The sequence below is a fragment of the Pelmatolapia mariae genome, linkage group LG4, assembly GCF_036321145.2.
Source record: "Pelmatolapia mariae isolate MD_Pm_ZW linkage group LG4, Pm_UMD_F_2, whole genome shotgun sequence".
NCBI lineage: Eukaryota > Metazoa > Chordata > Actinopteri > Cichliformes > Cichlidae > Pelmatolapia > Pelmatolapia mariae.
In genome coordinates this window covers 34,052,644-34,075,667 of record NC_086230.1, presented here as the reverse complement: position 1 = coordinate 34,075,667, position 23,024 = coordinate 34,052,644, and the positions used below count along the sequence as shown (strand labels likewise).

At 42.9% G+C, this 23,024-nt stretch overlaps 1 protein-coding gene across 1 annotated transcript in view; it reads right to left on the bottom strand.

Moving 5' to 3' along the window:
- Positions 1-22,777, bottom strand: part of LOC134626810 (transmembrane protease serine 9-like) — a 37,675-nt gene extending 14,898 nt beyond the window's left edge. Inside the window, exons 1-6 of the mRNA XM_063472731.1 lie at positions 22,723-22,777; positions 19,674-19,694; positions 19,322-19,490; positions 18,921-19,189; positions 18,172-18,317; positions 14,208-14,496 (exon numbers count right to left, since the gene is read on the bottom strand). Of these exons, the coding sequence (XP_063328801.1) occupies positions 14,208-14,496; positions 18,172-18,317; positions 18,921-19,189; positions 19,322-19,490; positions 19,674-19,694; positions 22,723-22,777 (949 nt within the window). The remainder of the gene's footprint in view (positions 1-14,207; positions 14,497-18,171; positions 18,318-18,920; positions 19,190-19,321; positions 19,491-19,673; positions 19,695-22,722) is intronic.
- Between the last annotated feature and the right edge of the window lie 247 nt (positions 22,778-23,024).

The window sequence follows — 23,024 nt, the reverse complement described above, 5'->3', positions numbered from 1 at the left end:
GTCCAGATGACATATTGTGAAAGGTGACTTAGAGTGCAGTAAAGGTCAATGCAAACCCGCTTACAGACACAGACAACATGTAGATTCACTTTTAGGTCAGAGGTAAGATACACTTTGCTTGCAACTGCATTTTCTGCCTGCACAGCAACAGTTTTGGTACAGGATGTGCTCATGATGTTCCAGAGATGAGTACGAGGAGAACAGAGCAACAGGAAACACCTGGAGTGAAGACGGTTGAAAACAGCTCCTTAAGTATGTTAAAAGTTCATCAACAAAGAAAACATAGCCAACCGTCATTAACTGTAACTGATGCATGTTATGTAATCTGCTGACGCGAGAAGGGGCGTAAACCCTGACATACAAAAATAAATTGAAGTGTGCTTTCTTGTGGAGATATATGCAGATGATGTTACGGTGTACATCTCCCCACGCGTGTTCAATAAATCATTGTTTTGACTGAACTCATCTGGATCATTGGTGGTTTGTTCTCAACCTCAAATAAAAGAATCGGGACATAGGTAAAAGTGAATGCTTTGACATGAATTGAGCTGCGGTTTGGGGAAGGCCTCGAAGAAGACTGGCGATGGCTCCCGGGCCTGGCAGATCCCCAAAGAAGGCATCCCCTGAAAACGGTAATAACTGTGCGTTACGAGGGTCGACGACCTAAGCGAGAATAATTCGATTTTCAATTCAACTTATTTATATGGCACCGAACCACGGTGACAGATGCCTCAAGACCCTACAATGATGTTAAGAGGAAAAACCCCAAAATGGTATGACCACCTATGAGCAAACGCTTTGGCGACAGTGGGAAGGAAAAACTCCCTTTTAACAGGAAGAAACCTCCAGCAGAACCAGGCTCAGGGAGGGGCAGCCATCTGCCGCGACCGGATGGGGTGAGAAGGAGAACAGAACAGAGGCAAGCATAGGGAGAGCGAACGCCAGGTGGCCTTGCCACCCAGAGAAGAGGAAAATAACTGGTGGCAGGCTAGCGAAGCTGAACAGCTCTCGATAAGGTAGTCGAGGATTCCATGGAGTGGAATGGATCAGCTCGGACAATTAGAAAGGAATGGCAGGAGAAGAGGTCAAAGGAAATTGAGAACAACGGGAATCTTAATAGGTGAATGAGGGGAACCCTCGATCAGGTAGCGACATGGCTCGCCTTTGAACTGAAGCTCTGACAGAGAAGTATGCTGGATTTTGAGATTTGAGGTGAGGCTTGGAGGTTCCTAAGGCTTGCGTGAGCTTGTCTTTGAGTAGAAGATGGAGAGGGGGTGCTTAGCTGGTTAATTACTTCAGATAAGGTAGTGATAACTACTGTGCTTATTTCTGAAATGAACAGAAGTGACAGCAGCAGCTTGGGAAGGGTTGATGAATTGAAAGACTGATTAGAGGAAAGTCGTCCAGATGTGGAGAAGCTGGCGTCCCAGCGGTAGAAGGATTCATTGCTGCTTTTGCTGTGATAAATGCAGAGAAACTGGCAACTCTATATTAGAAAGCTTGCTACTGAGTATGCGAATGAGGGATAAAGAAGAACCAGGCAAATACAGTAGCAAGCTTTGGCTTGCTACTGTATTTGCATAGGAGGGATAGAGGAAGAGAACCTGGCATCCCGGTGCCAAAAGCATGCTGCTGCATTTTGCCAATATGGGATACAGGAAAGGGAAACTGGCGACTTGTTCGTAGAAAAGCTTGCTGGTGCGATTGGATATGAGGGAAGGACCTAGCATCCTGGTGCCATAAAAGCATGTTGCTAAATTTCGCGAAGGATGGATGGAGGGAAGGGAAACTGGCAAGGCATTGGTAGAAGGCTTGCGGGTGCTTTTGTAAATAAGGGATAAAGAAAAACCTGGCAACCCAGTGCCTTCCCCCCGATGCAGAGAAACTGGCCGTTTTGCAAATGAGAAACAAGAACTTGGTATCGGGGCTAGAAGGATTCATGCTGCTTGTTGCCAGTACCAAAACAAATCTGCCCTTGATATCAAACACATTTTGAAGGAATTTGACCATAAAGTGACATTTATGTTGTTATTACCCCAGTCAGGACTTACCCTTCCCTCCACATCACACATGTGTAATTACCCTCCTTTGGCATGAACACTGGCGTTGTGGTCAAGTTGGGTTCTATAGGAAACAAAAGCTCAGGACAGAGCGGCTATCAGGCATGTGCTGCATATGCAAAGCTAGCATACAAAATTCATCTTGATCATCTGGGTGTAATGGTACGTTATAGTTGGATTTATCAGGGTTAAACTCAATGGGTTACATATTTCTTTCTTTTTTGCAGCACAACATCCTATCATATGAACCTGCCAGTTGTATTCTACTTTTTAGTAACTGATTACCCTCAAGGAAAAAAACCCAGTCACGTGGACCAGTGTTTGTTATTACATAACTCCATTTTGGACATGACAAATCTACCATCTTCCTCATTGCAAATATTGTTTTGGCTATGTTCCTCTTTAAAATTTAATTAACTTTTTCTATCTACAGTACCTTTAATGCTGAATGGTAAAATGTTCCACTGATGAATAATGCCAAGCATTCTCCACCTCTGCCAGATGTTTATTATTAAAGTGGGATCCGTTGTCTGATCTGATGGTTCTTGGTCCTTCATAACTTCATATCCCATTTGGTTTGCCCACCATCACAAGAAGATATCAGTATCCTCGTTGTCCTTTGGTCACCTCTCATGTCTGTAAAATCAATTTTGATGTCCTTTAAAGAGGCATCCAGTATTGGAAACCTCCCCTTTGAACACTGGTACAGCTGCTTTGGGTGGTGTTCATTACAGGTGTTGCATTCCATCACAAAGCTTTCCACCACAGGCCCTCCATGTTCTTGTGAGTTCTTCTGCTCTCATGTGCAGGACCAAGTGCTTATTTTAACAATAGTTGAGAAAATGTTGCTGGGACAACTAACATCCTATCATGTGCTCTCCAGAATCCACTGTTCTGTGTTGCTTCCTTCTTCATCCATTTATTGATGTTGTAGCTGCTGCATTATCTTGATGTCATCTTCTGTCAGTGATGGTAGTGATTCTTCTGCCAGAACAACCATTTGTCCTTGATATCCTCTTTTCCTCTTTTGCCGCCGGGTCTCCTATTCATTTCCTTTTGCCACCCATGTTTGGTTCTTTTGATATCCTTTACATTTCATCACTGCCACTTCCCTTGGTAGCTCATAACAGTTCTTTCAATTGTTCTTTATGTTTTACTGGAGTATTGGCTGTAAAAAAAAAACCCCCTCAGTCTTACTATTAAGGTCCATCGACATGAATTACTGAATCTGAATAGATGTTTACTCTTTTTCCTTCTGGGAGTTGTAGTGCTTTGGTGAGAGCCACAATTTCTGCCACCTGAGCAGGTTGTGTGATGATTCCTTGTACTAATGTTTCATTTGTCTCTCCACCATGGCTCTGACTCACCACAGCAGATTTTCACCCCTGTTTCTGTATACAATGTGAGATCTGGATGCTCCAAGGCCACACCTGGCCTGTATTCCCCTCTAAAGCATCCTCTTTCAGCATTCCACATTAGTACAGATCTTGAGCCTGGATCTGGTTGCTGTTGTTGTAGCCGTGGTTCACGCTCAGTCTGTGCTTGTGTAGCCAATGCAGCAGCCACAGCTTTTTGTGTTTCTTCTTTTAAGTCCACTAACACAGCCACCAATTTTTTAGCTTTAACTTTGTTCTTGTTAACCTCTGAGTCCTTTCCTGCAATCCGTTGCTTAAACAGCCTTTTGGTTCATTGTTTCATCTTCTGCTCAGATTTCTCTCTGTGTCTCCTGACAAGATGTTGCAAATGCTCTCTCCATAACAAATCTGTCATAACACTCAATCGAACCACTCCATCAAGCAAATCTTGTGCAGATCTTGGCAAACCAATTTCACACTGATTTCTCGCCAAGTGTAAGGTTGCTTCAGTCCTATCAGGCTGCACTCCTGTGTGATTTTCCCAGAGTTTGGCTACTCGGTCCAGATATTCAGTCAAGGTCTCATTGGCTTCCAACGTCAATCCTTTAAAAGCCCTTATATCTTTCATTCCTGGGTACAGGGTTTCCATATGTTCCCACAGGGCATTACTGAAAGGGATCAAGGCAATCGCTATCATGGGTTCCAGAGCCAATCCCAATTCCTTCCAAGAGTCTCCGTGCACTGGGTACCCCTTCTGTTTGAAAAAGCAAGGCACAAATGTCACCAATGGCAAGTATCTCTCCTTCTGTGTTATCTTCAAAAGTCAAAATCCAGGCTGGCGCTCAAGCAGATAAAGGTGGTAATTTTCTCACCAGTCCTTCTGTATCTCTGAGATAAACTGGTTCTCATATGGACTGGCACAGCAAGCGGCTGATATCTCTTCTTTCCATCCAGTCTGGTCTAGTGCATATGGCTACCTCTGCTGATAGATGCAGGTAATTCTTGATAATCAATTTCATCCTCTGTGTCAGTTTTTATCCTCCTGGCTTCTTGATGTTACTGGTGAACCATGTGTTTCTTTCAGCACCAGCTCTGATCCAGTTGTGTCCTCTTCTTCTATTTGTCCCACTATTTCAGCATTCAGCAAGCCAGTCTCTGTTTTTTTAAATTTGTTTGGTCAGTTTTGATTTTCCATTGTACTGATGACGTCCCTCAGTTTTCTTAGAATATTTCTTACTGAGAGCCACAGTCTCCTCCTCCTCCTTGGTCATTGTCGTTGACTTCTTTTTGATTCCCAGAGTCTGAGTCACAGATTACTGTTACTTTCCCATACGCACGCTGTGTTACTGCATTACTAAACCGTGATTTTGTTTGTGAGAGTGCCTCATGACAATGACTTAAGCGTGTGCGACGTCCATGGTAACAGACGTGTGCAGATCATTAATGGATAATATGGAGTGTGCGAGAGAGTATGTATGCAGCGTTTATATCGTGGAAGTACTGACCTTACTTTGAGTTTGATTCCGTAAAAAGTGACAAAAACATTAGCGTCCGCTGTTCACTGCGTGGGAAAACGCGGACCACTCAAGGTGGTTGTAAAAAGTGTAAATATAGATTCTGATCATGGGCACCCTCACTCTCAGAGCGACACACTGCCTTCATATGATTATGGAGCCAGCATTTCCAATTCTGCCATAGACCATTCATGTTTGCACTCTAAGCCAAGGCATGAACTAATAGACAATGTGGCCATGATCATTCAAGAAAGAGTTGTTTTTTGTGAAACTGAATCAGCTCTGGCAGAGACTGTCTAAAATCATGCTAAAAGAATTCTGAATTCTGAAGCTCTGCTGAGCCCCTGTGGGACTGAGACCCCAGCCAGGTTGGATCCAGAGGGTGAGTTGGAGGACTCAGTTTGCTCTGGACCCACCAAAGAGCCTGTTGCAGTTTTCATGGGGGTCACTGGGCAGTTTGTGCAACCTCTTCCAGTGTCTGCTGGGGGTTCAGGTGAACCACTCCAGCGCTCCGCGGCTCCCATTCTGCCATCAGTTTCCGCTGAGTGCTCCGGAGAGCCTGCTTAGCCGTCAGCAGTTGCTGTGCCTCTACCTGCTTCGTCTCAGCCAGAGGTCTCCGCACCTGCTGGCCCTGCTTCGCCTCAGCCGGAGGACGATGCCTCGCCTGGTCCTGCCTCGCCTGGTCCTGCCTCGCCTGGTCCTGCCACGACAGCTGAAGGTTCAGCCAAGCCTACCCAGCTTCCCTCCACATCTGATGTAACTTCACCACCTGCTGCGTCCGCTGACGGCTCTGGTGAGTCCGTTCAGCCACCTGCTCCATCACCCGTGTCTTCCACGCCGTCGTCTGCAGCACCACCACCTGCTGCCGCCATACTTCACCGGGTCTCGTCTTGACCCAGCCAGAGGTAGTCACCACACCTGGTCTCATCTCGTCTGCCGTCGTGGGCGGCCTCCTGAACGGTGTTGCCGCCACAGTCTTCCACATGGCCGGCCTCCGGACCCCCTCTGTCGCCACCGCGGACTCCGCAGTCGTCCTCCTGAACTGTTCAGTTGCTGCTACTTTCCATGTGGCCGGCCACCTGAACTGTTCGGTCATGAACTCCTGTGCCGTTGGCCTCCGGGTCGGCCCCCTGAAATGTTTATAAACTGCTCCCTGAGCTCCAGTGTCTTTTGTAGACTTTTGTTTTGGACTGTTTCATAAGCTCCATGTTCTCTTGTAAAACCTTTGCTCTGGCTCTGGTCAGTTTTGGTTTTGCCTGATTGATTTAGTTTTGCCTTTGTTTTGTATCTCTTAGTCCAGCCTCTAATAAATGTCTCGTTTTCAGTTAATATTAAGTTTTGTTATTTTGCGTGTCTGCATTTGGGTCCACCTTCTTCATTTCTTACAGTCTGCCTCACCCAGACTGTGACAGATTCTAGTTTAACCCTTTCATGCATGAATTATGACAACTTCAATCAGGATTATTTTCTTAAGAATTTTTATTCATCTTTAGGCACGAAAAAAGATTGTTGAACTTATTTTTTTAAACATGTACTTTGAAAATTTTTTTTACATGTCCACTTACACATGTCCACTGGCTTACCAGTGGGTGGCAGGGTATGGAGTGACACATCAGTGTCCAATGTAGTGGTTTATCTGCAAGTACACCATCAACACTGACACAAATACAAGAAAACAGCCTTTGAATAGCTGTCCACTGTAGTAACCACTATATGTGAAAGAGTTAAAGCAATCAAAGTCCAGCCCAGTTGGTAAATAATAACAAACACACTGTAATAAACTAATAAAAGATATAAGTAACAATGTCAAAAATAAATTTAGGAATTAACCCAAAAAGAATCTGTATCAATACGTGATAAGAAATTAATGAAACAAAAAACGAAGATTCAATTTAACAATCAACTCAACAGGAATTATGTCAGAATCAAAGATTCTGACATAAAAAGATTCTGACATTCTGAAAAAAAAAGAAAATGAATTTAGCAATTGACTCACGCAATTATTTATATATTAAACAGATACAAACAGGGGCAGCACAGTGGTTAGCACCATTGCCGCACTGTCCTGAGTTCAATTCCACCATCGGGCCGGGGTCTTTCTGTGTGGAGTACTCCCCGTGTTTGCGTGGGTTTGTTCCGGTTACCCCGGCTTCCTCCCACAGTCCAAAGATTTGCAGTTTGTGGGGATAGGTTAATTGATTAATCTAAATTGCCCATAAGTGTCAATGCGGGAGTGAATATGAGTGCGAATGGTTGTCTGTCTCTGTGTGTTAGCCCTGTGACAGACTGGCGAGCTGTCCAGAGTGTACCCCGCCTCTCGCCCTATGACAGCTGGGATAGGCTCCAGCACCCCCTGCGACCCTGAAACGGATAAGTGGAAGCAAATGGATGGATGGATAAAAATCAATCAAAGAAAATCATATGGCAAAAACAGAGTAGTAGTTAATTTTATAACTGTTAATTATTATCAATCTGACAAAAATCAATGACAAGATCAAAATGCTAAGATCAAATGCAAAAACAAAACAGCTAACCCCCAGACTGTTAACTGTTATCAATCAATAACAGAAATGAATCCCAAAATCAACTGATTACCAACTAATAAAAAAAATCAGTTAATTCAATTCAATTCAATTCAATTCAATTTTATTTATATAGCGCCAAATCGTAGGCGACTTTTGTTGTGATCAGAATGCAGAAACAAATATTAAAAAACCCCACCAGTTAATTCTATAGCTTTTTCCTGATATCAGAAATCAACTTAAAGAAAACAGAATACAAAACCCAATTAGCAGTTAACTTTATAGTTGTTAACTTTTTACCAAACAAAAATAAGAGTCAGTTTAATATGTGGTTATCATGTGTTTATTTCTATACTGTTGAGAACCACTAGTGTTTATTAACGGAGAATTTCCTCCTTCTTACAGTGACAATGATTAAGCACTACTGCGGTTATTGTTCTATACAGTTCCAGTGTCCACTCAAAATTCACTATTTTTAAGGAGGGGTGATCAAGATGTCCCTGGGATTTGCAATACATTCCCTACTTGTTTAAATGTGTTATTCACCATTATGTTATTTAATCCATATTTTATTTTTAAAACTTAGCCTTTTACTTTAACCTCCTAGGACCTGGCGTCCACATATGTGGACATCATATTTTAGTTTATTTAGACTGAAATACTCAAATCACAAGGGCCTGATATTCACTTATGAGGACATTATACTGCTACTGTTCTATCGAAATTTTAAACGAATATCCTCATATGTGGCTCTCATTTTTCTTGGAAACAAAAATCAGGTAAAAACACCTGGTAATTCTTTGTTTTTACATTCATCAGGCCCCAATATGCCCGAATATCAAAGAGAAATTAAAAATACATGCTGTGGAAGAGTTCGCGTCTTAGGAGGTTAAGCTGGTTTAATTTCTCATTACTCACACTCTTGATTTATTTCCTTGTTTGATCTTTATATACATCATTTCCTTGTTCTTAGTAAATCTCTAACCTGTTTTTAATCTGACCTTTGACCTATTACTTTTTAACTTAAACATCACTTATAATCTTAACCTTTTTTGCACTTTATTACGAACTTAACTTTATTACGAACGTAATTGCCTTATGTATTTTAATGCATTTAAAACCTTGTAATCTTGTCACATGTTTTAACCTTTGAACTATTTATTTTTTGTAATGAAAATAAACCTTATATTGGAGGGTTGATGGTTGTTGAAAGTGTGGTGTTTGTTGGAATTGTGGTGTTTGTAGGTCTTGTCGTGTTTGTTGGACGGTTGAGAGTTGTTGGAATTGTAGTGTTTGTTGGAAGTGTGGTGTTTGTAGCTCTGGTGGTGTTTGTTGGACGGTTGTTGGTTGTTGGGAGTGTAATGTTTGCTAGAAGTGTGGAGTTTGTAGGTGTGATGGTGTTTATGGGATGGGTGGTGGTTGTTGAAAGTGTAGTGTTTGTAGTGCTGGTCATGTTTGTTGGACGGTTGTTGGTTGTTGGAAGTGTAGTGTTTGTTGGAAGTGTAGTGTTTGTAGAGCTGGTGGCATTTGTTGGAGTGTTGGTGGTTGTTGGAAGTGTGGTGTTTGTAGGTGTGGTGGTGTTTGTTGGACGGTTGGTGGTTGTTGGAAGTGTAGTGTTTGTTGGAAGTGTAGTGTTTGTAGAGCTGGTGGCATTTGTTGGAGTGTTGGTGGTTGTTGGAAGTGTGGTGTTTGTAGGTGTGGTGGTGTTTGTTGGACGGTTGGTGGTTGTTGGAAGTGTGGTGTTTGTAGGTCTTGTGCTGTTTGTTGGACTGTTGGTGGTTGTTAAAAGTGTGGTGTTTGTTGGAAGTGTGGTGTTTATAGTTCTTGTCGTGTTTGTTGGACGGTTGACAGTTGTTGGAATTGTAGTGTTTGTTGGAAGTGTGGTGTTTGTAGCTCTGGTGGTGTTTGTTGGACGGTTGTTGGTTGTTGGGAGTGTAATGTTTGCTAGAAGTGTGGTGTTTGTAGGTGTGATGGTGTTTATGGGATGGGTGGTGTTTGTTGAAAGTGTAGTGTTTGTGGTGCTGGTCATGTTTGTTGGACGGTTGTTGGTTGTTGGAAGTGTAGTGTTTGTTGGAAGTGTAGTGTTTGTAGAGCTGGTGGCATTTGTTGGAGTGTTGGTGGTTGTTGGAAGTGTAGTGTTTGTTGGAAGTGTGGTGTTTGTAGAGCTGGTGGTGTTTGTTGGACGGTTGGTGGTTGTTGGAAGTGTAGTGTTTGTTGAAAGTGTGGTGTTTGTAGGTGTGGTGGTGTTTGTTGGACGGTTGGTGGTTGTTAAAAGTGTGGCGTTTGTTGGAAGTGTGGTGTTTGTAGAGCTGGTGGAGTTTGTTAGACCGTTGGTGGTTGTTGAAAGTGTGGTGTTTGTTGGAATTGTGGTGTTTGTAGGTCTTGTCGTGTTTGTTGGACGGTTGACAGTTGTTGGAATTGTAGTGTTTGTTGGAAGTGTGGTGTTTGTAGCTCTGGTGGTGTTTGTTGGACTGTTGTTGGTTGTTGGGAGTGTAATGTTTGCTAGAAGTGTGGTGTTTGTAGGTGTGATGGTGTTTATTGGATGGGTGGTGGTTGTTGAAAGTGTAGTGTTTGTAGTGCTGGTCATGTTTGTTGGACGGTTGTTGGTTGTTGGAAGTGTAGTGTTTGTTGGAAGTGTAGTGTTTGTAGAGCTGGTGGCATTTGTTGGAGTGTTGGTGGTTGTTGGAAGTGTGGTGGTTGTTGAAAGTGTAGTGTTTGTAGTGCTGGTCGTGTTTGTTGGACGGTTGTTGGTTGTTGGAAGTGTAGTGTTTGTAGAGCTGGTGGCATTTGTTGGAGTGTTGGTGGTTGTTGGAAGTGTGGTGTTTGTTGGAAGTGTGGTGTTTGTAGAGCTGGTGGAGTTTGTTAGACTGTTGGTGGTTGTTGGAATTGTGGTGTTTGTAGGTCTTGTCGTGTTTGTTGGACTGTTGACAGTTGTTGGAATTGTAGTGTTTGTTGGAAGTGTGGTGTTTGTAGCTCTGGTGGTGTTTGTTGGATGGTCGGTGGTTGTTGGGAGTGTAATGTTTGCTAGAAGTGTGGTGTTTGTAGGTGTGATGGTGTTTATTGGATGGGTGGTGGTTGTTGAAAGTGTAGTGTTTGTAGTGCTGGTCATGTTTGTTGGACGGTTGTTGGTTGTTGGAAGTGTGGTGTTTGTAGAGCTGGTGGTGTTTGTTGGACGGTTGGTGGTTGTAGAGCTGGTGGAGTTTGTTAGACCGTTGGTGGTTGTTGAAAATGTGGTATTTGTTGGAATTGTGGTGTTTGTAGGTCTTGTCGTGATTGTTGGACGGTTGACAGTTGTTGGAATTGTAGTGTTTGTTGGAAGTGTGGTGTTTGTAGCTCTGGTGGTGTTTGTTGGATTGTTGGTGGTTGTTGGGAGTGTAATGTTTGCTAGAAGTGTGGTGTTTGTAGGTGTGATGGTGTTTATTGGATGGGTGGTGGTTGTTGAAAGTGTAGTGTTTGTAGTGCTGGTCATGTTTGTTGGACGGTTGGTGGTTGTTGGAAGTGTAGTGGTTGTTGGAAGTGTAGTGTTTGTAGAGCTGGTGGCATTTGTTGGAGTGTTGGTGGTTGTTGGAAGTGTGCTGTTTGTTGGAAGTGTGGTGTTTGTAGGTGTGGTGGTGTTTGTTGGACGGTTGGTGGTTGTTGGAAGTGTGGTGTTTGTAGGTCTTGTGCTGTTTGTTGGATTGTTGGTGGTTGTTAAAAGTGTGGTGTTTGTTGGAAGTGTGGTGTTTGTAGAGCTGGTGGAGTTTGTTAGACTGTTGGTGGTTGTTGAAAGTGTGGTGTTTGTTGGAATTGTGGTGTTTATAGCTCTTGTCGTGTTTGTTGGACGGTTGACAGTTGTTGGGAGTGTAATGTTTGCTAGAAGTGTGGTGTTTGTAGGTGTGATGGTGTTTATTGGATGGGTGGTGGTTGTTGAAAGTGTAGTGTTTGTAGTGCTGGTCATGTTTGTTGGACGGTTGTTGGTTGTTGGAAGTGTAGTGTTTGTAGAGCTGGTGGCATTTGTTGGAGTGTTGGTGGTTGTTGGAAGTGTGGTGTTTGTTGGAAGTGTGGTGTTTGTAGAGCTGGTGGAGTTTGTTAGACCGTTGGTGGTTGTTGAAAGTGTGGTGTTTGTTGGAAGTGTGGTGTTTGTAGCTCTTGTCATGTTTGTTGGACGGTTGACAGTTGCTGGGAGTGTAATGTTTGCTAGAAGTGTGGTGTTTGTAGGTGTGATGGTGTTTATTGGATGGGTGGTGGTTGTTGAAAGTGTAGTGTTTGTAGTGCTGGTCATGTTTGTTGGACGGTTGTTGGTTGTTGGAAGTGTAGTGTTTGTAGAGCTGGTGGCATTTGTTGGAGTGTTGGTGGTTGTTGGAAGTGTGGTGTTTGTTGGAAGTGTGGTGTTTGTAGAGCTGGTGGAGTTTGTTAGACCGTTGGTGGTTGTTGAAAGTGTGGTGTTTGTTGGAAGTGTGGTGTTTGTAGCTCTTGTCGTGTTTGTTGGACGGTTGACAGTTGTTGGGAGTGTAATGTTTGCTAGAAGTGTGGTGTTTGTAGGTGTGATGGTGTTTATTGGATGGGTGGTGGTTGTTGAAAGTGTAGTGTTTGTAGTGCTGGTCATGTTTGTTGGACGGTTGTTGGTTGTTGGAAGTGTAGTGTTTGTAGAGCTGGTGGCATTTGTTGGAGTGTTGGTGGTTGTTGGAAGTGTGGTGTTTGTTGGAAGTGTGGTGTTTGTAGAGCTGGTGGAGTTTGTTAGACCGTTGGTGGTTGTTGAAAGTGTGGTGTTTGTTGGAAGTGTGGTGTTTGTAGCTCTTGTCGTGTTTGTTGGACGGTTGACAGTTGTTGGGAGTGTAATGTTTGCTAGAAGTGTGGTGTTTGTAGGTGTGATGGTGTTTATTGGATGGGTGGTGGTTGTTGAAAGTGTAGTGTTTGTAGTGCTGGTCATGTTTGTTGGACGGTTGTTGGTTGTTGGAAGTGTAGTGTTTGTAGAGCTGGTGGCATTTGTTGGAGTGTTGGTGGTTGTTGGAAGTGTGGTGTTTGTTGGAAGTGTGGTGTTTGTAGAGCTGGTGGAGTTTGTTAGACCGTTGGTGGTTGTTGAAAGTGTGGTGTTTGTTGGAAGTGTGGTGTTTGTAGCTCTTGTCGTGTTTGTTGGACGGTTGACAGTTGTTGGGAGTGTAATGTTTGCTAGAAGTGTGGTGTTTGTAGGTGTGATGGTGTTTATTGGATGGGTGGTGGTTGTTGAAAGTGTAGTGTTTGTAGTGCTGGTCATGTTTGTTGGACGGTTGTTGGTTGTTGGAAGTGTAGTGTTTGTAGAGCTGGTGGCATTTGTTGGAGTGTTGGTGGTTGTTGGAAGTGTGGTGTTTGTTGGAAGTGTGGTGTTTGTAGAGCTGGTGGAGTTTGTTAGACCGTTGGTGGTTGTTGAAAGTGTGGTGTTTGTTGGAAGTGTGGTGTTTGTAGCTCTTGTCGTGTTTGTTGGACGGTTGACAGTTGTTGGGAGTGTAATGTTTGCTAGAAGTGTGGTGTTTGTAGGTGTGATGGTGTTTATTGGACGGTTGTTGGTTGTTGGAAGTGTAGTGTTTGTAGAGCTGGTGGCATTTATTGGAGTGTTGGTAGTTGTTGGAAGTGTGGTGTTTGTTGGAATTGTGGTGTTTGTAGCTCTCGTCGTGTTTGTTGGACGATTGACAGTTATTGGGAGTGTAATGTTTGCTAGAAGTGTGGTGTTTGTAGGTGTGATGGTGTTTATTGGATGGGTGGTGGTTGTTGAAAGTGTAGTGTTTGTGGTGCTGGTCATGTTTGTTGGACGATTGTTGGTTGTTGGAAGTGTAGTGTTTGTTGGAAGTGTGGTGTTTGTAGAGCTGGTGGAGTTTGTTAGACTGTTGGTGGTTGTTGAAAGTGTGCTGTTTGTTGGAATTGTGGTGTTTGTAGGTCTTGTCGTGTTTGTTGGACGGTTGACAGTTGTTGGAATTGTAGTGTTTGTTGGAAGTGTGGTGTTTGTAGCTCTGGTGGTGTTTGTTGGACGGTTGACAGTTATTGGGAGTGTAATGTTTGCTAGAAGTGTGGTGTTTGTAGGTGTGATGGTGTTTATGGGATGGGTGGTGGTTGTTGAAAGTGTAGTGTTTGTAGTGCTGGTCATGTTTGTTGGACGGTTGTTGGTTGTTGGAAGTGTAGTGTTTGTTGGAAGTGTGGTGTTTGTAGAGCTGGTGGTGTTTGTTGGACGGTTGGTGGTTGTTGGAAGTGTGCTGTTTGTTGGAAGTGTGGTGTTTGTTGGAAGTGTAGTGTTTGTTGGAAGTGTAGTGTTTGTAGGTCTTGTGCTGTTTGTTGGACGGTTGGTGGTTGTTAAAAGTGTGGTGTTTGTTGGAAGTGTGGTGTTTGTAGAGCTGGTGGTGTTTGTTGGACGGTTGGTGGTCGTTGGAAGTGTGGTGTTTGTTGGAAGTGTGGTGTTTGTTATAAGTGTAGTGTTTGTTGGAAGTGTGGTGTTTGTAGAGCTGGTGGCAGTTGTTGGACGGTTGGTTGCTGTTGAAAGTGTGGTGTTTATTGGTGTGGTTGTATTTGTTGGACGGTTGATAGTTGTTGGAAGTGTAGTGTTTGTAGGTCTTGTGGTGATTGTTGGACTGTTGGTGGCTGTTGGAAGTGTGGTGTTTGCAGGTGTGGATGTATTTGTTGGATGGTTGGTGGTAGTTAGAATTGTAGTGTTTGTTGGAAGTGTGTTGTTTGTAGGTGTGGTTGTATTTGTTGGACGGTAGGTGGTTGTTGGAAGTGTGGTGTTTTTAGGTGTGGATGTATTTGTTGGACGGTAGGTGGTTGTTGGAAGTGTGGTGTTTGTAGTTATGGTGGTGGTGGTTGGCACTGGTAGCAGTCCTGTGCAGGTAACACTGAGGTCACTGTTGGTCCCAGTGGACGTGAACGTCATGAAGCCCGGCTGTTTAGAGGAGATCTGGCTGTTGATCCAGGCCTGGTACTGGGATACGCTGGTGTAGACTCCTGGAAAATTCTGCTCAGCACAACCTTCCCCAAAACTGACGATTCCTGCCTGAATCCAGCGACCATTCTGCTTGCTCACCATTGGACCTCCTGAATCCCCCTTTGAAAGCAGAAACATTTACTGTTAGACAGAACCATCAGGGAGCGCAGTGAGAAGATGGCATGTAAGAGGAGTGAACTGCTTATGCATTTCTGTGAGTTCCTTTCCCAACGAAAATACATTTGTTATTTTTTGTGCTTCATGTGTTGAATTTGGAACCTATCCTGAATATAACCAGACCTTGATTGAATGTCAGTCTGATTAATAACACACACAAACAAACAAAAAAAATTTGCAAATCCACTTTTTATGTATCTTGTTTGGTTTTTTTTTTAATAAAAAAAAATTCACCTGAGAAAGGTTGCATTGGTTCTGGGAAAACCAGCTGTAACACACTTTAGAAACAAGTTAAAAAAAAAGTTTAAAACACAATCACATCTTTCAAACTGTTTACCTGTCCACCAGAGGTCTTTTTGTAGAGCTGTCATGGTGATGACTAGTGGTGCAACGGATCAAAAATCTCACGGTTCGGATCGGATCACAGTTTTAAGTCACGGATCGGATCAATTTTCGGATCAGCAAAAATAGAAAAAAAAGACAAAAATTCGACTCACCATTTACTTATTTAAGTATTTTTTGCCCATTAAAAAACATCCAACTGAAGACTCATTCCACGCAGTTATATAAAAACAAATTAAGGTGCAATATGGACATTATGGACCATGCTGGGCATCCTCTGCACACGGCCATAAACAACCAGAGGAGTGTGTTCAGTGACAGGTTGCTTCTCCCAAAGTCAAGGACCAGCAGACTTAAAAAGTCCTTTGTCCCACACGCCATTAAACTGTTTAACTCCTCGCTGGAGGGGAGAGGGAGGGGAAACGGGGACAAAGGAGGGGGGAACAAGTAAGCTGTAGTGCCTTTTCACTGTGCAATAGTTATTGTTAATATCCAACGGTGTAATAGAGATTGAAAATGTGACGTCATTCAGGGGTAAAACCGCAAAGGATTCTGGGAACCCGTGGCAAGAGGTACTAGCGCACCCAGGCTTTCAATTGAAATCAGTTACACAGCGATAAAAAGAAACACAAAAAATGGCAAGAAGCTGTTGTATTATTAACTGCAATAGCCGGTCGCATGACAGCCACAGGAAGCCGACGGTAAAGAGATCGGTTGTTATCGGATTACGTTGTTGAAGAGAAATTGTTCGAGCCATGTTTCCGAAGTAACAAAGAGGCGATGGATGGCCTGGATTGCAGCCATTCAAAGACCAAATATAACTTCCCAGTCTGCTCCAAGCATTCCCACAAACGTCAGTGTTTTGTAGTAGTTAATACGTCATTTTTCATAACATAATTGGTGATATAGGTTACAAGCAAGTCTGGCGCTGAACAGAAACTGTCGCGCTTTTTTGTATCACTAATTGCCCAGTACGATTACAGCATACAATATTATTGTCACTGCTACATTTCTGTAATGAATACCAGAAATTATTTCCACTACTAATTAATTACCGTTGAGCTCAAAGGTCCTATTAATAAACGGTTAACGAATGTGCATTTATGAAGACGATTTGTGAGGTAAACTTACCTTTGTTTGTACGATGGTCTTTCGTTCTACACGGTGCATTTCAAGGTCCTGTACCTATCCGTCGGTAAACTGTACCCGGGCTTGTGTATGTGTATGCACTCACTCCAAGAACCGTATAATTATAAATATGAGTGTGGTGAAAGTTGGGTAGCAAGCTAACGTTTTTTGTCCACTCTGTGTGCTTTTCTTTGCCTTTTCGTCGAGTCTGTCTTTGTACAGTCTGGCATTGTTCTCCTTCGTTTTGTACATTCCTTTCTTGGGGGGCAAAGAAAAACCAGGAAGGTATTGGAACGGGAGAATGAACGTTTAGCGGTGCTGCAAATGCTTGCGTTTGATGCGGTACTTGGATTGTTTTGCCACGGGTTCCCGGCATGCAATGCGCGAAAGTCACGTGGTCTGTCAATCTCTATTGACTCACAATACTTGAAATGTGCCGTTCCCTTGTATTCTTATTCCTATTTATTCTATTTATCCCTTTTGTATTCTCTGTATTTATATATGTGTATACATGATATATTTCTGCTCACATTCTGCAACTTCTGTCGGTGCTGTGCTACTGGAAACTGAATTTCCCGGAGGAACCCACCCAAGGGATAAATAAAGTTTCATCTAATATAATGTAATCTATAGGACAGTACAGGGCTTTGTATCTACCACTCCGCTGTGATATAACGAGCGGTCACGGTCACGTGCCTTTCCGTTGCCCTGGAGGTCCACCCATTTGTAGTTAGAGCAAAAGAAGATGCCTGGGACAGTTCAGCCATAACTTTAAACTTCTCCTGCTCATACATGCTTGGAACGATCTTGTCACACTGAAGTGGACGCGCAACGAGATATCATAGCGTGGCTCAAGCACGTTCATCACAGTTTAAACCCCTTGTTTTGCACAATGGAATACGGCCTCCCGTCTGCAGCTAAACACCCCAATAGCTTTTGTAATAGCTTTAGCCCGGTCAGACTGGGCAGCAAAAGGCTGCTTAAATGCCGCAAACTCCTCTGCTCCGCCACTTGGACCGCTAGCGCTGGCCATAACTACCGCTTGACAGACCCACCACACGCACCATACACATACTTTTTTTGTCTTTTTTGAATCTTCGGATCACGTGCGTACCGAACCGTGGAGTGGGATCGGTTCGGATTTCAGATCAACCGTGATCCGTTGCACCACTAGTGATGACTAGATCAGGGGTTTTGGGGGTATACCGCCCCTTTAAGAGCTGCCTTAAACTAGAGCACAGACAGTGCGCTGTGAGTGGGAGGCATTCCACAGAGATTCTGAAATGTGTCACGTGTGTGTGTTTAATGGTCAATGACGAGTGGTTTGGCAGGGGAGCTAGCTTGCTGTATGATTCTTGTGTGTGTATTTGTCCTAACGCATCGCTTGTGTCAGGGACCTGGATCTGAGAGACCGAGGGTCCATGAGCAGTTATGGACCAATATAATATATGATGTATGTTTGCTGCACTGTGCTGTTCTTGTGTTCTCCATGCTTGTATGTATAGGCAGGTGGGTGTGTCTGTGAGTGTGGCTGAGCACAGGGTTTCAGGCAGGCTTGGTGGGTGTGTCCCATCTGGAAGCTGGCCACACCTGCAGCTAATGAAGCCTCATCAGAGAGCTACTTAAGAGTTTGGCTGAGTGCTCCTCGGTGCGGGATCGTTGCGTGAGACTCCACGTCAGTGTTCTTCGTGAGCCAAGTTAAGTGAGTGCATGCCTGCAATGGTTAAGTGTCCTGACAGTTGCTTCCACTGGTTTTGGGTTAGTGACAATTCAAAACCTGCCTTTGAATTTGTTAAAATATGGTATACTTTATCATTCTGTTAAACATGGGACCCCAACGTGGGCTCTCTCCCGATTTATTGTTAAATTTAAGCTTTTCTGAATGCAATCAGAAAATTTAAAAACCCAAGAATCTTTCCTGTGTCCTGTCTCATTCCCCATGACTGGGCCACATATATGATTTCCTGGTTATAGTTAAAAAACTGCATCTGTTCTATTAGTAAATTACACGCAGCTCAATATGGTCTCTCTTGGCAGATCAGGTATGTTAAATAGAAAGGAACTGACTGCATCTGTGTGCACCTGAAAAACTAAGAAGAATAATCTGTAAAAGGTGAAAATGTGCCAAACACAGGTAACAACAATCACCTGACAGGAGTCCTTTCCTCCTGCACTTAACCCGGCACAGATCATGTTGTCAGTTATTGATCCCACTCCATAGTCACAGTTACACTGCCTGTTTCCCACAACAGGAACCTGCACCTCCATCAGGTTTTGTGGAGAAGGAAGGGGCACTGAAGGGGTAAAAAAAAAAAATCTGTTTAATAAACAGCATGTGACAGATTAAAGGTACAAAGCAGAACAGTAAACAAAGGATCGGTCCACTTCCAGGCATTTATTCTGGTGGTGACTAAGTTTTACCTCAAAGGATTTCCCACTTTCAGTGGTCACATGACAGAAAGCTGTACATATTGAACCACCAGACAAATCTGATTAAAAGTTAAAAAAAAATGCACAAAAAGTTTTTTAAAGTATTTTTGACGTTCTGTTCGTATCTCTATCTTTGATGCTGCAGACATTTCCCAAATATTTCAGTCCATGTTTCTTTTAGTGTTTATAAAGTCTGTTTCCCCTCCACGCGCACAGGTTTATCATCAAAAACGAAACTGCATGAGGCCAGTTTCTTTTTTACAAACATTTCCTTTGAGGTTGGCTCAGAAATTTGGTGTCTTTTCTATAAATTCATAAATCATAGTTTCTGAAACTTATTCAGGCTTCTCTTCAGCAACAGAATCATGAAATAAGCAGACAAAGGCCTCCTTTATGGATACTTTGGAGAAGCTGTTTGTTTCCTGTCATCCTCAGACAATATTAATCTGTTCTAACCAGTGACCCACCTCCACTTCCTATATTGCCCCAGCCGGTGACCCAGCTGTTAACGCCGCTGTAGAAGGTGCTGTCTGAAGCTGCCAGGCAGACGGGAGAAATGTAGCTGCTGAAAGTCACCGGTGAGGAGAGCTGCAGGAGGCAGATGTCGTTGTCGTTGGTACCAGAGTTGTAGTTTGGATGTTTGATGATCTGTGTTACTGTCAGAGACACTGCATTGGGATTAGATCCCTGTAGACTCTGAAGGCCCAGATTCACAGTCAGACCGGTTGGAGTACTGCTGAGATCATCAGGAGAGACACAAACAGTGCACAGTTATTACAATTGTTATTGACGAGAAAACATATATAAAGTTTGACTTTGCAGTGTCTTTAAATCTTGTTTAGTGTGCAGCTTCAGCCTCATTACTCACGTTTGAAAGCAGTGAGCAGCAGTCAGCACCCACTGACTGTTAATGAGGGATCCTCCACAGAAGTGGAAACCATTTGTTTGCAGACTGACCTGCCAGGGCCAGCTGCCAACAGGGGCCACCTGTCCTCCTACAATCCTGGTGTTCAGAGCCGCCTGACCACAAGCTGAAGACAGACATTAAAACACAGAGTGAGCATTACTGTATGAGCTGTAAACTCTCAGCATTACAAACTGCTGAGTGAGGACACAGTGATCCTGGGAGTCTACAGTTCACTCATAAACTAATATTTATATGAAACTAAAGATTTATTACACATAACAGTAAATCATTACACAAAGAAACTTTATCTTACCATCCAGCTGTGACTCAGACTCTGAAACAAAGAAAACAAACAATGTTTAAACAAAAAATCTGCATTCATCTTTCTGTGCTTTGTTCACTGTCTGTAATAATAGTGGGGAAATTGTGGTTAGCTAAAAGCATCCAGCAGTGAGTCAGTCCCCGTGGGGAGGGGCTGTAGCTGCTAGCTGTCTGTTTGGCTTTACCTGAACTCGACCTCTGGGCTGTTGGAGCATTTCTAATGACTTAATCTGATCAATAACACAGCTGCTGTGAGGTTACTGTACTAACAGACCCTCCAACCCACATAGCAAAATTGGTATGGCCCAGATCTGGCCCACACAATGTGCTTACACATGGCCCACATACCGCAAAGAATGACAAGGCCATTTGCAGACACACTGGTGGTCCTGTGCTGGCCCATGTGTGGACTACCTCTGGCAAACCTGATCTGGGCCACCAAAGGGTTGTCATTGTTTGCGGTACGTGGCCATGTGTAAGTTGTGTGCAGCCACGGGCCAGTTATAGACAAACTGTGCTGGCCCAGAACAGTTTCAGCTCTGGCCCCAGATGTCAGAACAATGTGTACCTTAATCAAGCCATGTAATAACAACATGTGCCAGAACATGCAAAACAGTGCAAAAGTAACATGACACATGTTCAGACAGTGAATGGACTGACTCTTATATAGCATTTTTCTACTCTCCCGGATTACTTAAAGTGCTCTACACAACATACCACATTCACCCAATCACACACTTTCTCTACACTGAGTGCTTCCTGACTACATTCATACACATTCACACTCTTGAGATGCAGACTGGAGGAGCCAGTGATCGAACCACTAACCTTCCGATCAGTAGGTGACCTGCTCTACCTCCTCAGCTACAGCCACCCAGTGGTAAACATGAGTAAACTGTCACTAGGTTTTGGATAAAGTGTAAACTCACAAACCTGTCAAACCTGCATTTGAAACGTTGGCTACCATAGCAGTATAGTATTGCAACATGACATTTGGGTCTTCTAACGAAAATAGGAAAATAGGAACATAAACAGTGCCATCATTGCCAGACCTGGCCCACATCTGGTTGACATACACTCTGCCATGACACCGGTCAGTCAGAAGTGACAGCTTGATGCTGGATCCAGGGAAGACCTGTTTTCTATGGGCCTGGGCCACATAAACCACACTACAATTGAGCCAGATATGGCATGCCATCATATAGACAGTGCCATCTATGCCAGACCTGGCCCATATCTGGATGACATACGTCTTATCATGCCAGAAGTCAGCCAGCAGTGCCGGCTTGATACCAGATCCGGGCCAGACCTGCTTGCTATGTGGGAAGAAGTCTGAGCTCCAGATCTGATGGGGCAAATTCTAGGATTTTGATTGGGTGTTACTGAACAGGAAAGTATGCGTCTGTGTGATGCTTCCATACAGTCTGAGTTAACTGTGCTGTTTTTCAGAAAAATAGGTAAAATCTTGATTATGTGACCAGTATTGTATACTCTGCTTCCTTATGCTTGTGCCGTGGACACATGTGTCTGTAAGTAGTTCATTTATTATTCGTGGTTAGTTTTGACTGTATTTCCAAGAGTTTGTTAGTTTTCTGCTTTTTTTATTTGGCTAGATTGAAGGTGCTATTCTAAGCAAGTTAGCCTGTTAATTTTGAGTGTTCTAATTTTTTAGTAAGATGTTAATAAATTGAATTTATTATGAAGAATCTTTATATATATATTTTTATATAAATATTAACAGTGGGCAGCTTCCTTCATCTGTTAAATGCAATCTCTGTAGCTAGACTGGTTTTACCACCTCTTCTGAGAGGATTGTTATCATGTAGTTGTTTTCTGACAAAGATCAGTGAACTCTTTTCTTTAAAGTTTTCTGATCTTTTTGTGTGTTTATGTTTGTGTGTGTTCTCAGCTCAGCCACTCAGTGTTTTTATAGTTATGTTTTCATTTTCCACTCTCCACAATTACTCCATTGTTCGATATAAAAGGTCTTTCAGAACATTTCTGGGACAGCCTGCTCTGATTCACCTTCTAAATCAGTTTGGACACAAACGATGTGGCACCTTATCAGAATCTAACGCACTTTCTGCACTGAGCTGTAACAAATTAAACCTGTTATCACATCTTCAACTGCCACAACAAACTGATGCGCATCACACGCCGTCACACTTCTTCTTTTAAATAATTCTTTTAGAAACATCTCAGCCGGTTAAAGCTGCAGCTAATAATCCCGTGAATGACTGAATTAAAGAAATAAGCCAACTATCTTTTCCCCTTAAATATATTTCCAATTAAATATTAAAGACACACGTTTTTTAAATTTTAACTAAAGTGATACAACATTTCAGTCCACATTGTGCAGACTGAGATATGATCATGAAAGCAGATCTAAAATATTTACTAAATCTGAAACTCGACACTTAATGTCACTAAATAATGACGAGGTAGCTTTAATTTTATTGACAAATATTTATAAAATAAACTTTTACTGTTGGAGGAAATTAAAAATAATCCTTTCTGTTTCTTTTTCAGATGCCATTAGTGTGATTCATGTAGTGAAGACAGCAGCTGCAGAAAGCCGGGCATACGCACAGAGAGCAGTTTTAAAGTTATAAACAACCATCAAATAATCATTAATAAACGTTTTTATTTTTTTTAAACATGTACACCCTCATGAATAAATCTCTGTGTATGACTCAAAACTGACTGATTAAATCATCAAAAAATAAAGTGAATTGAAAATGAAAGTTAAACATGGAATCAAAGCTAAAATAAAATAAAGCAGCTCTAATAACTGTGATACAGACGCTGAGTGATGGAGAGCAGTTCAGCCTCTCAGCTGCTTCCAAACCAAACAGATCGTCACATTAATCTGTGTTTTAGCTTTCATAACCAGGATAAAGATGAACCTAAAACGCAACACCAGTCCTCCTTTTCCTGCCGTGTTACTTCCTGTAGTTTCACTTTAAAGTGAAGCGATGTGCTCCTGAGTGTTTTCACCCTCTGAGTCGTACCTGATGCAGGTGTGTGCAGAGAGCTCTTACCTTGGGTCAGGAGCATCAGCCCAGCAGCCAAACACATCACTTTGTAGAAAGCCATCGCTGTAAGATCCATACCTCCAGACCTGCTGAGGCATAAATAACCTTCCTCTCTCCTCCTCCTCTCTGTCTGCATTAAACATACCTCTCTCTGATTCCTGTCTGGCGACACACCCAACGCCTCAATGCGGGTCACCTGATCTTCCTCGCATCAAACATGTTGTATTAAACAGGAATTTCAGCTTTCAGGCAGCAACATTTTTACTGATGAGTAACTTATTTTTAGAATTAATTATTAATTTTACATC